Below are 14,446 nucleotides of genomic sequence, written 5' to 3' on the forward strand. Positions count from 1 at the left end.
CTGCAGCAGAAACATACAACATCACGATGCAAAACCAAGATCAGGAAGACACTATTTTGTTTCAGCTTGTGAATTAAATATCAGATTGCAACATCTTGATCAGCTGGACCATTCCGGATCAGTATGCAATTATTGCATTGTGTTGTGGAATCCAGATCCAAGTAAAGTCCAGGTCATGATGTGAATCACATCTCTTATCCTTGTCAGCCCTTGGCGGACATCAGAAATCTCAGATTGCTATTGTTTAATATTTTCATGCATGCTTAATTATCGCCACCTAAAATTCTATTCATAAATAGTTTTTAGCCCAAGTGTTAGGTGTTTTTTTCCCCACTGCCACAGAAAAACCTTATTTTCTGTACAATGTTTGACTGCTACTGTAAATGAAAGCAATATACAGTACTGTGCAAAGCTTTTAGGCACATTTAAAGCATCATAAAAGGATTAAAAATTATTATTTTAAGGATCACGTGATTTAAAGTGCGTTTTACAATCATTTTAATATTGCATGATCATTTGCAACTGTATAATATATCTGATTTGGATCAAAATGGGTCTACTTATTGATTTACTTTTGTGTTTGAAATGACACAAACAAATTAAAATGCGTGAAATATCAAGCAGCCCAATACTTTTGGAGGGCACTGTACAATATATCTGATTTGGTCAAAATGAGTAACAGTGGTCAGTGTTGTACAGTTAGGATGTGGAAAACAAAGCAGAATTAAGCAAAATTAAAGCAGAACAGCAAAAATAAAAAGATAAATAAATAAATAAACTAGTGTGTTGCCCGTGGGGATCCATGGGCTCTAGACTGGGTAGTGTTTATAAAATAGGTAGCTGACATTTTTCAAAGGGTGGCAAAAAATTAAGCAATGAGTTGGAATGGTGTGCAAGACCAGAATGGTTTTAGAACCTTAGACCTTAACAATTTTTAGAAGAGGAACTCAACCATTTTATTTCCTGTTAATTATGTCATTTTTAATGCTAATTTATTGTCTTAATGTGTTTAGAAATTGTTTAGGTTGTTGTTATCATATACACACAATATTATTATTTTCATTAATATTGTAATTTTATTATTACTTCTATTTTGTCATTTGATTTTTAAATGGACCACAATGGAAATAAGTTTCACTTTCTTGTGTCATCCATGTATTTTTTAAACGTATTTACAATTATATGCAGTTACACTCTTGCTTTTAATATAAAGATGATTTACTGCCCCCTGCTGGAAAGGCGTGTGAGTCTAAAATGTAATCATCAACGTTAGCTAATATTCATAGCTTCTTCAAAATTATTAGTCCTATCAGCATTCCGTTTTGGTTGCATTCATCCTTGACCCAAAATACAGGTACATAAGCATGCTGAGCAGAAAATGTTAGCTGTGCTCTTTGTGCCCCTGATTGAAGTTGCATGCACACACAGCTGCTGTAAGAAGGTACTTTGAATTTGACTAAACAGACAGTGGATGAAGACATTAAGACCACTAAACACTTCACTCATGATACCAACATGAAACTTAAGTCACTCATGGTAATTGCAACATGAGACTTATCTAAACAGACTAAACCAATTGAGCTACAAAACCACAATAAATCAATAACACTAAAACACTGTTAAACATGAACCACAATAACAACATTTAAAACCTCAAAACCCTGACCTCCCATGGTGCATTGCAGCACTGCATCCATTGTTTATTGGTTAGCTAAAATTGTTAATTTCTCCAAAACTACAATTTGTCTTAACTTTCCATTTTTGTTCATCCTTGACTCAAAATACATAAGCATACCAAACGGCAAATGTCAGCTCTCCTCAGTTTTTGCATGATCGAAGCCACACACACACACACACACACACACACACACACTGGCCACTTGGCTATTATATTATAGATGTCTCCACTTCCTGTGTGTGATGGCTCTGAAAAACGGTCAAATTTATGCCTGTTTTGCCAGTGTGTGCCTGCTTCCTAGTGGAGGAGGCAGGAACCAGCCAGGGAACCCACACTGGCTCTCAGGCAAGTTATCTTGGGCAATAGTAAGGATCAACGCATCCATAAGGAAGCTTGCAAGAAAAATTCAGATCAATATGTAAATTTTAACACAATCTGTGGCTTTGCTACATTAAATTTATAAATAGATATGATCTGTTGGACGTGTTGCCACATGCAGAACTCGTCTGATGTCAGTGTGTTTTGAAGCTTCCAGGTCTCATCATAGGCGATTTCATTTTCTGCAAAAGGCAGAAAATCGTCTGGAAAACAACCCAACATCGCATCAACATTACAGATAACTTATTGCTCAGCACAACCTGCGATGTTGCATCCTTATAGTTTTATAAAAGCTGCCTTTTCAAAACTTTTTAGACATGCTGCTGTGAACATTTTCTTTTAAATATAACGTACCCACATAAATTTTCCTGTTGTGTAATTCTTTAATGTGACATTCAAAGATTGCAATAACAAACAGCAACATTACATAAATAGATCCACAACATAAAGACTGATTGTGATTGCCATGACGGTGTGGCTGGCAGACAAGATCCTTGAAGTAAATAAAACAAACAAAAACAAACACAATGACGGACATAGTGCACCGCCATGAAAAACAGATGCAGAGACTTCAGAATGAAGCAGCTGGTCTCCCAAGCGGCTGCATCTGAGATACTGCATGTGAAGCAAAAGCTTGTGAGCTCAAATTCTACAGAATATACTCAACAATAAAATGCCAGAACAATAAAACACTTGACATTTTTACTAAATACAGACAAACACTCTCCGATCTGATCTTGTCAGGCTCTGACACTAAAAATGACGTGTGGGAAACATAATCTGATTTCCAGCTCAACCAACTCCACATTCCCCCATGAAAATGACCTTTGATGAACAGAATTTTGGTTGAATAGATTCAGTTGTTTTTCTGTGGCTGAACTGCAGAGCCGTATCATCGTACTGGTGCTTTATTCTGCAACAAGCATTCGTAACGAATTTCTGTGGCTCCACGAGGCGGGTGTCCATCCTGATGATGTCAGTCTGATCTTATTATCATGGATCCAGTATTCAATTATTTCAAATAATCCATGCTGCACACAAAAATTGAATCACAGGACAATATTTCTGCTGAAGGAGGTAATGTTTTCTTTGCTGCTTGTCTGTTGTTTAGTAGGATGATGTGAAAACCACTAAAACGATTTCCTTGAAATTTTGTTTGAGGGTGGTGTATAGTCCAAAGAGAAAACATTTAATTTTTTTGAGCAGATCCAGGAATTTTTTTCCCCACTTCTTTAATATTATACAAATAATGAATGTTTGAGTATAATAGAGTATAACAGTAAAAATATTTTCACAAGCTGAAAGATGGAATGTTCCATCTTTCAATGAACGCAAATATTATTTCTGTTGCATAAAAGGAAAACACTCATTATTTGTTTTATATGACACCTGAATAGACTATAGTCAATGCAAAGTCCATGTGCTGTAGAATAGCTTCCTTGTATCATAGGTGTATTTTTATGAAAAGATAGTGGAATTGTTCTATGGGCAGATCGATCCAAATATCGATAATATCAGTACTATAGTGGCACAGTCTTCTGTACCACAATTTTGAAATCAGTCTAGCAACCAGTATTTTGAAACACAAGTGAGGTAAGATAATCTTTTTAAAAGGTTTACTCGGAAAACATAAAATTATACAAGTTGAGGCAGTCAAAAAACGTCTAAAACTTCCAGCGTCTCTGACTTCAAATCGAAACTATCGGCTTATTAAGTCCCACCCATTAGTATCATAGTGACATAGAAGTATCTGGTTGGAAGCACAAATACAGAAAAACGTTTTAAAATTTTATACATTACTAAATTATGCATTTTAACCAATACGTTCTTTCAGAATCATAATGATGTTAGTTATCTTCACTATCACCTTTTTAATCATTTTAACTAAATTATTATTACACATGAAATCGTGAATTTGGCTCTTATATTACTCAGCCCCAAATTGGTTAGGCAGGAGGACACAGCAATTACAAACTCAAACACTAACAGCCAAAATACTTCAAACATCCATAAACTATTAAACTTGTTTCTTCTCTCTTTACTCTTCTGATACTGCCTCTTCCAACAGCCACAGTTTGTTTACAGGCCTTTCAAGTGTGCTAGTCTTGGCCTTCACTCTTCTCACTGTCCCACTAGAGATGGAAATGTTTCCACAACCTTCCCCATAAGGCAGGAATCGTGCAGGGAGGAACTGTCCACTACCAGCACAACATCTCCATTGATGTAATTTTGTCTTGGCTCAAGACCTTTCTGACACTCTTGAAGAAATGAAAGATATTCACACATCCAGCTAGTCCAGAATAAATCCACGAGATATTAGACTTGTTTCCATCTTCTTTTTGTGTATGTGTCATCTGAAGATCCCTGGAGATATGCTGGATTGAAATTTCAGCAACAATAAGTGATTTGGTGTCAGAGGCTCGACTTTGTTCACATCATCCGAGACGGTTGTCTGTAGCTTGCCATTTATGATGCTTTCAACTTCACACATTATTGTGTGTAGGCAATCTTCATTCACTGTTTGCTCTTTCAATCGGGAATCAAGGATTCTTTGCACCGTACAAATTTGCCTTTCTCAAGCTCTGCCTACGTGGGAAGTAGCTGGGCTGTTAAATATTCACTTTGTGCCCTTTGGTTGCAAAGATCTTTCAGTCTTGTCATTATCCAGTTGTTGGGTGGCTTCTCTCACCTCTCTTTCAGCGACACAAAGTTTGTGCCATTATCCAAACTCGTGATGGTGACTTGACCTCTCCTGCTGATAAAACTTCAAATTGCATTAATGCAAGAGCCCGTGTCGAGGCTGTCTGCAACTTTGATGTGCAATGCGGTCTTCTGGCAAGCTTGCCATCTTTTGCTCTCCAACCTTTCCATTGATCCTGTGGTATGTTGTACATTTGATGATTGTCTTTTGGATCATGGAATTGGCCTGTGGAATCCAGTACTTGTGTCTCAGTATATAACTGCATCCATAGGGTCCTGTTCTTTGGTGTCTCAAAATCACTATGGTATCACTATGCTTATGCTTCCTCCAACCGTTAAAGTGCTGTCTTGAATAAATGGATCTAGTTTGAACATCTGACTGCTGTGACTGAGCTGTCTGTCCTTCTGCAGGACTTTGATATCTTCTCCAAACTATCTGTGGCTGAAATGCATTATCTCTGATTCTCCAGTGACTAGATCGTCCAAGGTAAGGGATTTCTTTCCAGATGTTCTTTTGCATTTCTTCATGTGTTGTTCTCATTTTGAATTTTGCTTTGCAGGGTCCTTTTCAATTTGACTGATTGTTCCTGATAACTTGTTTCTTTCTTCTTTCAGTTTCCACAGAGCTTCCATTACTTTCAAAATCCAGGCTACTGATTTTTTTAATTTATTCCAAACTGAGTGGTAGTTTATCAGTTCGTTCAATGGTTCCATATATTCTTTAATTTTGATTGTGTTGACTGTAGCTTTGTTCTTGACCTCCAGATTGTTTAGAAGGCTTCCTTCTCTTTGGTCCAGCTGTTCTGGCCAGTCACTTTCACTGTTCAGCAAGGTGTTCGGTCTGTTGGTCTGCATTCCCCCTTGTACCAAATTCTTAGCCTTCAGGGCTCTGCTAGCTTGATATGCAGGGTTCTCTGTTGCAGTGGCGGTCCTAGAGTGATTTACTCCCCGGGCGAAACCCCCTGCGTGCGCCCCCCCCCCCCCTCCCCGCGCACACTAACGTGGCCACCACCTCCACCCCACCACCCATGAAAACACTAACTTCGTCCACAACACCCACAATCCCACAAATTAACTCACAACAGCTATTTTCAAGAACAAATTTCCAGTTTTAATGACTACTGCAATAACAAACACAAAGAAATTGGCACAGTCTAATGTGTCATCATCCATGGACTTATCTGCAATGATCATCTCAAAAGTTTGCAGGAGGGCATCATAATTGTTTGCCCCAGTGCTCACTATCCATGATGTGAAATTCCATCGAGTAGGAGCATTTCTGGGCAACCTTGAGCAGCCTGCAGACTCAAGAAAAGACATCCTCTTTGTGGATTTTGAGAAAAATGTGGCAAACCCAGAGAGTGATGCAAAAAATATTCTGCACTCAGATAAGCATTTAGCCCCCTGAGACAGAACCAGATTCAGTCTGTGTGCATAGCAATGCACAAACATTGCACTGGGGTCTATTGCTTTAACTTTGGCCTGCAAACCATTGAGAGCTGAAGCCATGACAGCAGCCATGGCTTCTTCGTAAGGAAGACGATCAAATGGCTTCACCAAAATCCGGTCCACAACATTCAAATTGTCTGCCATTATGTGCAGCTCGCTAGCTGGGACTGGCGCGAGGCTAGTGTGAAGTTTGTCCGCCTGTGAGTGCTTTGTGACGGTGGAGGAGCTCAGCAGCACCCGCTGCTCGGCAGGGACAGAAACTGCGATAGAAGTCAGAAAGAGTGATAGAAGTCAGTCTCCAAACACAAGCAGCTACAAAAAAAAACACCAGAAATAGAAGCTCGATTTGTCGCTAGTCATTTTTAACAAACAAAATGCCGCTAACAGGATTAGGAAAGTCCCCGGTTCAACTCAGAACAGAATGAAAATGCTCCCTCAGATGTTTACACCAAAAGATCGCTGATTCGCTCATTTCGCTGTCAATCAAAAAGGGATTCGGCCTCAGACAGATCATCCAATCATCATGCAGAAGCTGAGCGTCCGGGCCGGCCGAGGCCAGCCCACTGCCCCATAGACCCCCAGACACGCTGAGCGTCCGATAGGCGGGACAAAGCCCAGCATTTATCCAATGACTCGTCTCGTTTCGCTGCAGTCTTTGCTTCGCTACTGTTTATAGCACTGTGAAGCTGCGGGAATGAGTGACAGGAAAGCCGCCATGGGACGGGAAGGTGGGGGCGCCGCTCTGCCGTAACGTAACGTAACCACGAACCCCCTCGTCAGGACAACCCCCCCCCCCACCCCGTTTTTTTTTTTTTTTTTTTTTACCGTTTTTTTTTTCCCGCACGGTTGTGCCGCCCCGGGCGGCTGCCCGGTCGGCCCGCCTCCAGGACCGCCCCTGCTCTGTTGTTCTAACATACTTCTATTCTAATGGCTTGGTTGTGTTTCAGTCCAATTCTGTTAGCAATGATGGTTTTGAAATGTACTGTTTTGCTGTCAATGCATCTGATATGATGCTCTTGTTGGAACATCTTATCTACTTTCACTGCTACAACTGGTGCAGTCAACTCAAGTTGAATGGAGCCACCCTTGAGTTTCCCCTAATGAACACACAAAGTTTCTTGCCTTCTGTATTCTCCAGTAGTAGGTAAGACAGAGGGCCATATACAGATTCTGAGGCATCTGAAAAATGGTGTAACTGCGCTGCACCATTTTTCATATTCGTGCCATATTTACTTAGTTTTGGTTGGGTACCAGATTTTGCAGTATTGCACACCACTAATCCAAAACGAATGGTAAATGGAATCAAATTCCATGAAAGATTCCCTAAATCATACATAAATCATACAGTAAATCATATTTCTATACAATGGTACAAATTATCAATACCATGTGACATAAAATGCACTAATCAAAAAATAAGGATCTATTTTGGTGTTATATAGTACGAGATGGGGCATTTTTCAATATTTTTGTGAATTTAATATTAGCACTGTATGTATGCCTGATTTTTTTCCATAAAGATCTGTACATCATCTGTTCACAAATCATTACCTTTTGGAGCGATCGCTCCCCTTAAAGGGATCTGCTCCAAAAGTTAATGGTTTCTTCTTTGGTCCATACCCCACCCTTTCACAAAGTTTCAAGAAAACTGGTTTAGTAATGTCTGCGTAATCTTGGTAACATGCATCTCTAATAGTTACAGAGATATGTATGAAGTGCTGGTGAAAGTATATGCTTTTGGAACACTTCTTGTTTCCTTTTGTGTTTTAATTTCCTCAGAAATTGTTGCAAAATGAAGCCTCTCCACAGTGGTAGTGCTACTATAAAACAGTATGTTACCTCATTGACGTGATATATGTTGTAGTACTGTTCAGATGCCTTTAAACTTGACAGTGTTTCCTTTACAAATGTATTTTATGATGCTATTTGACAGCATAGGGCATATACACTAAAAATGTACAGCTAGGTCCATAGGTATTTGGACAGTGTTGACTTTTTTTGGGTAAATTTGCCTGTGTGAGCTAACACAATGGAGGTAAATCAAAATAATTAAGATGTGCTTGTAGCGTAGACTTTCACCTTTAATAATTCTGCATTAACCATTTAGGAATTGCACAGACCCTCTACTTTCACAGGCCATAAACAAGTGGACACACTAAATGCAAGAATTATTGTTATCTGGCCAGTTTTGTTTAGACAGGTTATGTGATAAATACATGAACATTTCCAAGTTACTGAGTATGTCCTGGACTTCATTTACATCAACCATTAAGAAATACAAATAGTATGGTTAGGTCTGACAGCATGCACTGATGCCATGTGTTTCTGCATCTACCACACCACAGAATGGCTTTGGTTCCTGGATGGCAATCACCCAGGCAGATAACCAGTCCATTCCCACCTTTCAAAAATAACTATGTGGTACAGTACTGAATGGTAAATCTGTCTGGAGCAGGCCATTCTCAAAAACTGATTGACTGTGCAAGAATGGGTGAGGGAAGCCACCAACAAACAAACGGCAACCCAGAAAGCGTTAAAAGCTTTTGTGGTTGTGATGGGAGAAAATGTGCATCATGCAACTTTTGTCTCTTGTATCACCCGCTGTATAGTCTCATACTGGAGTGGAACAGAGAAGGATTTTCCTACAAGAAAACAGATCAAATCTAGGCTCAAGTCTCCCATGTGCCTTCTGGCAAACTGTAGCTGAAATTTTCTTTTTAAGAAAATCCTCCTCGCCATCACTACAGTACATAAAAGTGGAAATTCTGCTTGTTACCTAGCATACTGGCTAAGTGGCAAACCAGGGTATTGTTCTCACAAGTGTGTGTGTGTCTTCGTAGACAAGACAACTCAAAGAAAGCAGATTGTGACTATTACTTGGACAGAGGTGACTAGATTTTGGAATCGTTTGATCTGAAAAACACTTTTTTATTATTGTTTTTGTTGTATATCTCAACAACCAAGAAGCCTAGATGGATGATCTCAAGCATATATTGATCAGCAAAATATTTGTGATTGATTGGTATGAATGACTTCATTGTGAAGTCACACAGAACTCATATGATGAAGTCATACACAGTCAAAAACAAACAAACAAAAAAAACAAACAAACAAACACCATTATTTATTTGGTTCCTCATAGTGGAATGACAAATCTGTTTGTTTTAAGATGAAGGATCCTCCAGTAATGTGACGGTGTAATGCTTTAATCCTGTACCTTAAGCCCACACATGGCATTAAAGACACGCTGCTTGCTGTTTTTCAGCAGGTTGAGGAAAAAAGCTGTGTGGATTTACTATTTTGTCTCCTTACTAGAAAACTGTACTCACACACACCACTCATGTCATTGACTAATGCAATCCCGTCGGATGATGACTGCGGTTATTTCAGCGCGTGCCATGTGACCTGTGAGCATTGAGCAGGAGGAATGCTGAGGGAGAGTGCTGCAGTATTTAGACTTCTTGCACAAAAATGAAGTGCGCTCCCCAATTCTGTACAATTTTCTAATTTATCTTGCACTATTTGCAGGCTCAACCATGCTTTCTATTATCCATATTAGAAATTATATAATAAATGATCAATTCTGCAGGGAAAACATGCTTTGCAATAACAATAGCATAAAAAAATCATAATGGCATCATTGTGTCTTCTAGGTTGGTGTAACATCTTATTGCCTTGTGTTATCTAAACAATAGCAAGATGTATCAGCAGTTCTTTGCTCATATTTGCAGGGTTACTCCAATTTAAAATATGCATCTTATTTTAGTTCTTTAACTTTCACCTGACAAAGTTAAATGAAGCAAAAATCAGACAGCATGATGGCAAAAAATGGCACCAATAATCCACAGTTGGTGAAAGACTAAATTGATGGCTGAGCTGAAAGTGCCTTACCACTCCTGCTGGGGTTCATCGATGACCAGGAGGATCTTAAACTTCTTAGGTGTCGTGACTTGGGTCTGGTCCACTAGCCCTGCTGAAGCAGCTGTCTGCTTAACCACGTTGGTGATAGAGCTGAAGAAGCCCACCCCGGTGGACTGAGCCGGCTGAGATTTCTTCTCCGGAGCAGGCGAGGTGGCTGCAGGGGTCGGCCCGGCTGTAGGAGACTTGGCAGGGGTGCTGGAGGCAGGTGGAGGTGGCTGAGCAGGGTCAGGCCTCTGGAGGTCTGTCATGTAGCCGTTGGGTAGATTGGAGATGAATGTGCTGTCCGAGAGACGCCGGCGCAAATAATTCATGGCTGCAGTTGAGAGAGCAGAAGAACGAATGAAGAAGCAGTGGATGTGGAAAATGTGGGATTCTGCACAGGAGACCCTGTTGTCAGTGCACAGATGATAATGGCTGAGCTCTCAGTGCAAACTCCCTGCAAATGTACTGCCTCCCAGCTCAGTGGAGCATCCTCAGAGCTCCCCCTCACCGGCAGTGACGCTGCGCTCTCCTTCAGCCAATCCTCTCATCCACAATACAAACCAATGATGCTCGCTCTGGCTGTGCCTCTCCTTCCTCCTCTCCCACACCCACTCTGTGGCCTCTCTTTGCTATACCCCTCCCCCATTTTTTACTGCCTTATAGGCGTCATGCATTTTTTGAACCATAGCATTGAAGAAAACACAGGGGTTTCCATTCTGAGAGCAAAGCGCACACAGAATACTGCATCGTCACTATTCTTGGTGTTTTCTCTCACCTCTATTCTTGCAAAGCTTTTCAGTCTGGGTGAGGTGGAGCCATGAGAGCAGAAATCTAAAATGGCTGTGGTTAGGACGGCTGTGCACTGTAGTAAAGCAGGGAAGAGAAGAAGAATGCATAAGAAACAGGCGTCTTATGTTCTAATGCATGCAGGACACCCTCTCATGGTTTAACAAGGCCTCGGAAATGTCTTAAATTTAAAAATTATGCAGTAGAGGTTTGATCACAGAAGGGCTCCTAGAAGTCATGCTTCACCTCACTGTTTCATTACAATTTAAAATACTCTATTACAGATTTAAAAAATAATAATTGCACAGCAAATATTTGCAGTTTCATTTTATAGTGTAGCGGATAACTGACAAAAAGCTTCAAATGGTGATGCAAGCACCAAATTTGGCACACGTTTTACTTAGACAATACTCTTTTGTAAAAGCACATTAGCCACCTAAATTTTCAATAGGCAGCCAGGTAGGGGTCAATTGAAGAATTACACAGGGGTCAAAATTTAAAAATGCTCCAGTCACATTGAAAGGTATTCCATATTATTTGTCTGATCATAAAGATTCCAAAAAGGTATAGTTTGGACTATCTGTGAATGAATGTTATGGAGTTATGGGGTAAAAACAGCATGAATGGTGACAAAGGTCAATTTCAATTTGTACAGGGGTCAAAAGTTAAAGTTGCTCAAATTTTTGTAAAAGGTGATGCAAATTGTTAGTTGAGTGAATATGGTTTTAAAAAGGAATAGTTTGCATCATGTATCATGCTTAGTTATCATGTTACAGAGTCACATATGTCACATGTCATAGAATCCAATGGATGCCGACATTGTTTATCCTTCACTTTGCAAACCAAGCACGCAACACAGTCAAAACTATTCCATTTATTAATCCTATTAGCTCAACCAGTAATTTGCACCACTTTTTACCAAAATTGGAGCAACTTTAACTTTTGACCCCTGTACAAACTGAAATTGACCTTTCTCAGTGTTTTTGCTGTTTTTACCTCATAACTCCATAACATTCATTCACAGATAGTCCAAATTACACCTTTTTGGAATCTTTATGATCAGACAAATAATATGGAATACCTTTCAACATGACTGGAGCATTTTTAAATTTTGACCCCTGTGTAATTCTTCAATTAACCCCTACCTGGCTGCCTATTGAAAATTTAGGTGGCTAATGTGCTTTTACAAAAGAGCATTGTCTAAGGAGTACGTGTGCCAGATTTGGTGGTTGCATCACCATTTGAAGGATCCCTCAGTAAATATTAATTTATCTGCTGCACTATTATACACACATTTCTCACATAGATGTGAAGTTCTGATGACAGTACACAAATACAGCATAGGTGTGACCACACTGATTGAATCATGTTCATAGCAATTCTGCAATGAATTGCAAATCTTTAACTTTTCATTAACACACACATCCCACAAAATACAAAACAAAACCATGAGAGCCACAGTTATTCTACCGCTTTGAACAACTTGAACAAGTCTGTATGCTCAGAAGAAACTGAATTTCAATTTATTGTGGATATGTAAATTATTTTAGTTAATAAAAACTAAATGTAAAAATATGACTTATTTTGAAACTGGACAGGAAACAGATCAATATGTCAGTATTTTATGATGTGCAAAATTTTACACAATTTTGATTAAATGTAGTGTCTGTTTTTCTCCTCCATCACTTAAAAAAGTTAAAAAGTCCAAGCATTCTTTACCCAATATATAAAAAAAACTATATTAAGTTACAAACATTAATAAAAAAAAAATGTATTTCTTTGTAGGTCTGTCAGTATAGACAGTTGCCAATTGTTAATAAAACATAAATAAATTGTAAAAGACTAAGCAAATATGTCTTCATTTTCTTGTTAACGCTCCCAAACAAATCTGGAATTCTCACCTAAAGGTATTAGTTTTCAACTTTTTAATAATGAAAACAACCATACATTTCACTTATTTACATACAATGAACATGCTCCACTTTGCTGTACAATCTGCTTTTCAGGAAATAGAGAGAACAGCTTCTTGATCAAACAGCTGGAGTGATGGCGCCCCTAGTGGTAACCGCTGCTTTTTGCATGAGTTCGTGCATTGAAAAAAAGTTCTAATATTTTATAATGTGTTTGTTGTGCATTATGATGCCACATGTAAATTAAAAATAAATAAGATCAGGCTCCTTTTGACAATAGTTAAAATAAATGTTGCTCTCAGTGCAAAAGCAAATCTTTACAACATGAAAATTGAAGTGTGGATGATTATCACCAGAATTGTCCTTAAAGGTTTTATTTTATTTTTTATTTTGCAAAGGTCAAAGTAATTGGGGTGATAGATCAAAGCATTCACCCCCCCCCCCCCCCCCCCCCCGCCACCCCACTCCGATGTATACCAAACATGGCCCACAATATGGAGATGTGTTCTGGAATTCAAGTATGGGAGGTCAATTTTCAAGGTCACTGGGGTCAAAGATCAAATTGAAGTTTTTCAATTTCATTGAAGTTTTTCAATTTCAATTTGCACAAAACCTGAATACAAAAACAGACATGTTAGCTTTATTAAGACCACATTAAAATACCACATAAACATATTGCTACATTGTTAATGTTAATGTAACACACACACACACACACACACACACACACACACACACACACACACACACACACACACACACACACACACACACACACACACACACACACACACACACACACACACACACACACACACACACACACACACACACCTGCCAAAATTCTGGTAAGTTACACAAAAATTGAAGCCTTCAGTGTTCAATCAGGAGTCAAGCAGGGCTGCACCATCACCCCCAACATGCTTCATCATCTTCACGGCAACAGTCCAACACCTGATCAAGGACAAGGTGCCACCATTAAGTGACATCGTGGGCAGAAAGGATGGAAAGTTCTTCAGTCTGAACTGACTCAGAGCCAAGAAGGAAATCACCACTACTTCACTTCCACTACTTCCAGTAGTGTGTCATCTTTTACAGAAGAAAGAAGGTCTTCAGAAAATCCTTGAAACCTTTGATGAAGCCTACACTAAGCTTGGTCTTCACATCAGCCTGAAGAAGACACAGATCCTGACTCAGCCTCCACCCAACATGGTCAATCCAAAGTTGCCTGCTGTGAAACTGCACAGACAGGTCCTGGAAATCGTGACCTACTTTCCCTACCTGAGCAGATCAACTGTGCAGGAAGTGCCTTTGGCCGGCTTCGTACCCGTGCTTTCAACAACAGAGAGCTGTGACATAAGATGAAAATCCATGTCCACATAGCTCTTGGCATGCCAACCCTGCTCTATGGATCTGAGACCTGGACCACCTACCACAGCAATCTGAAGGCCCTTGAGCGATTCCACCAACGCTGCCTGAAGAGTATTCTCAGCATCAGGTGGGAAGACTACTGTACCAACATCAGCGTCCTGGTTGAAGCTGAGATCCAGATCTTAGAGTGTGTCATCATCAAGAACCAGCTTTGATGGGTGGGACACATCATTAGGATTGATAACAGCTAACTTTCCATGCAGATCTTCTA

The 14,446-nt window shown here is 39.5% G+C and overlaps 1 protein-coding gene across 1 annotated transcript in view; it reads right to left on the reverse strand.

The window, feature by feature from the left end:
• Positions 1 to 10,437, reverse strand: part of syn2a (synapsin IIa) — a 34,899-nt gene extending 24,462 nt beyond the window's left edge. Inside the window, exon 1 of the mRNA XM_034172783.1 lies at positions 10,097 to 10,437. Within this exon, the coding sequence (XP_034028674.1) occupies positions 10,097 to 10,437 (341 nt within the window). The remainder of the gene's footprint in view (positions 1 to 10,096) is intronic.
• Positions 10,438 to 14,446: the final 4,009 nt, after the last annotated feature.

The sequence above is a fragment of the Thalassophryne amazonica genome, chromosome 6 (assembly GCF_902500255.1).
Source record: "Thalassophryne amazonica chromosome 6, fThaAma1.1, whole genome shotgun sequence".
In the NCBI taxonomy this organism is placed as follows: Eukaryota; Metazoa; Chordata; class Actinopteri; order Batrachoidiformes; family Batrachoididae; genus Thalassophryne; species Thalassophryne amazonica.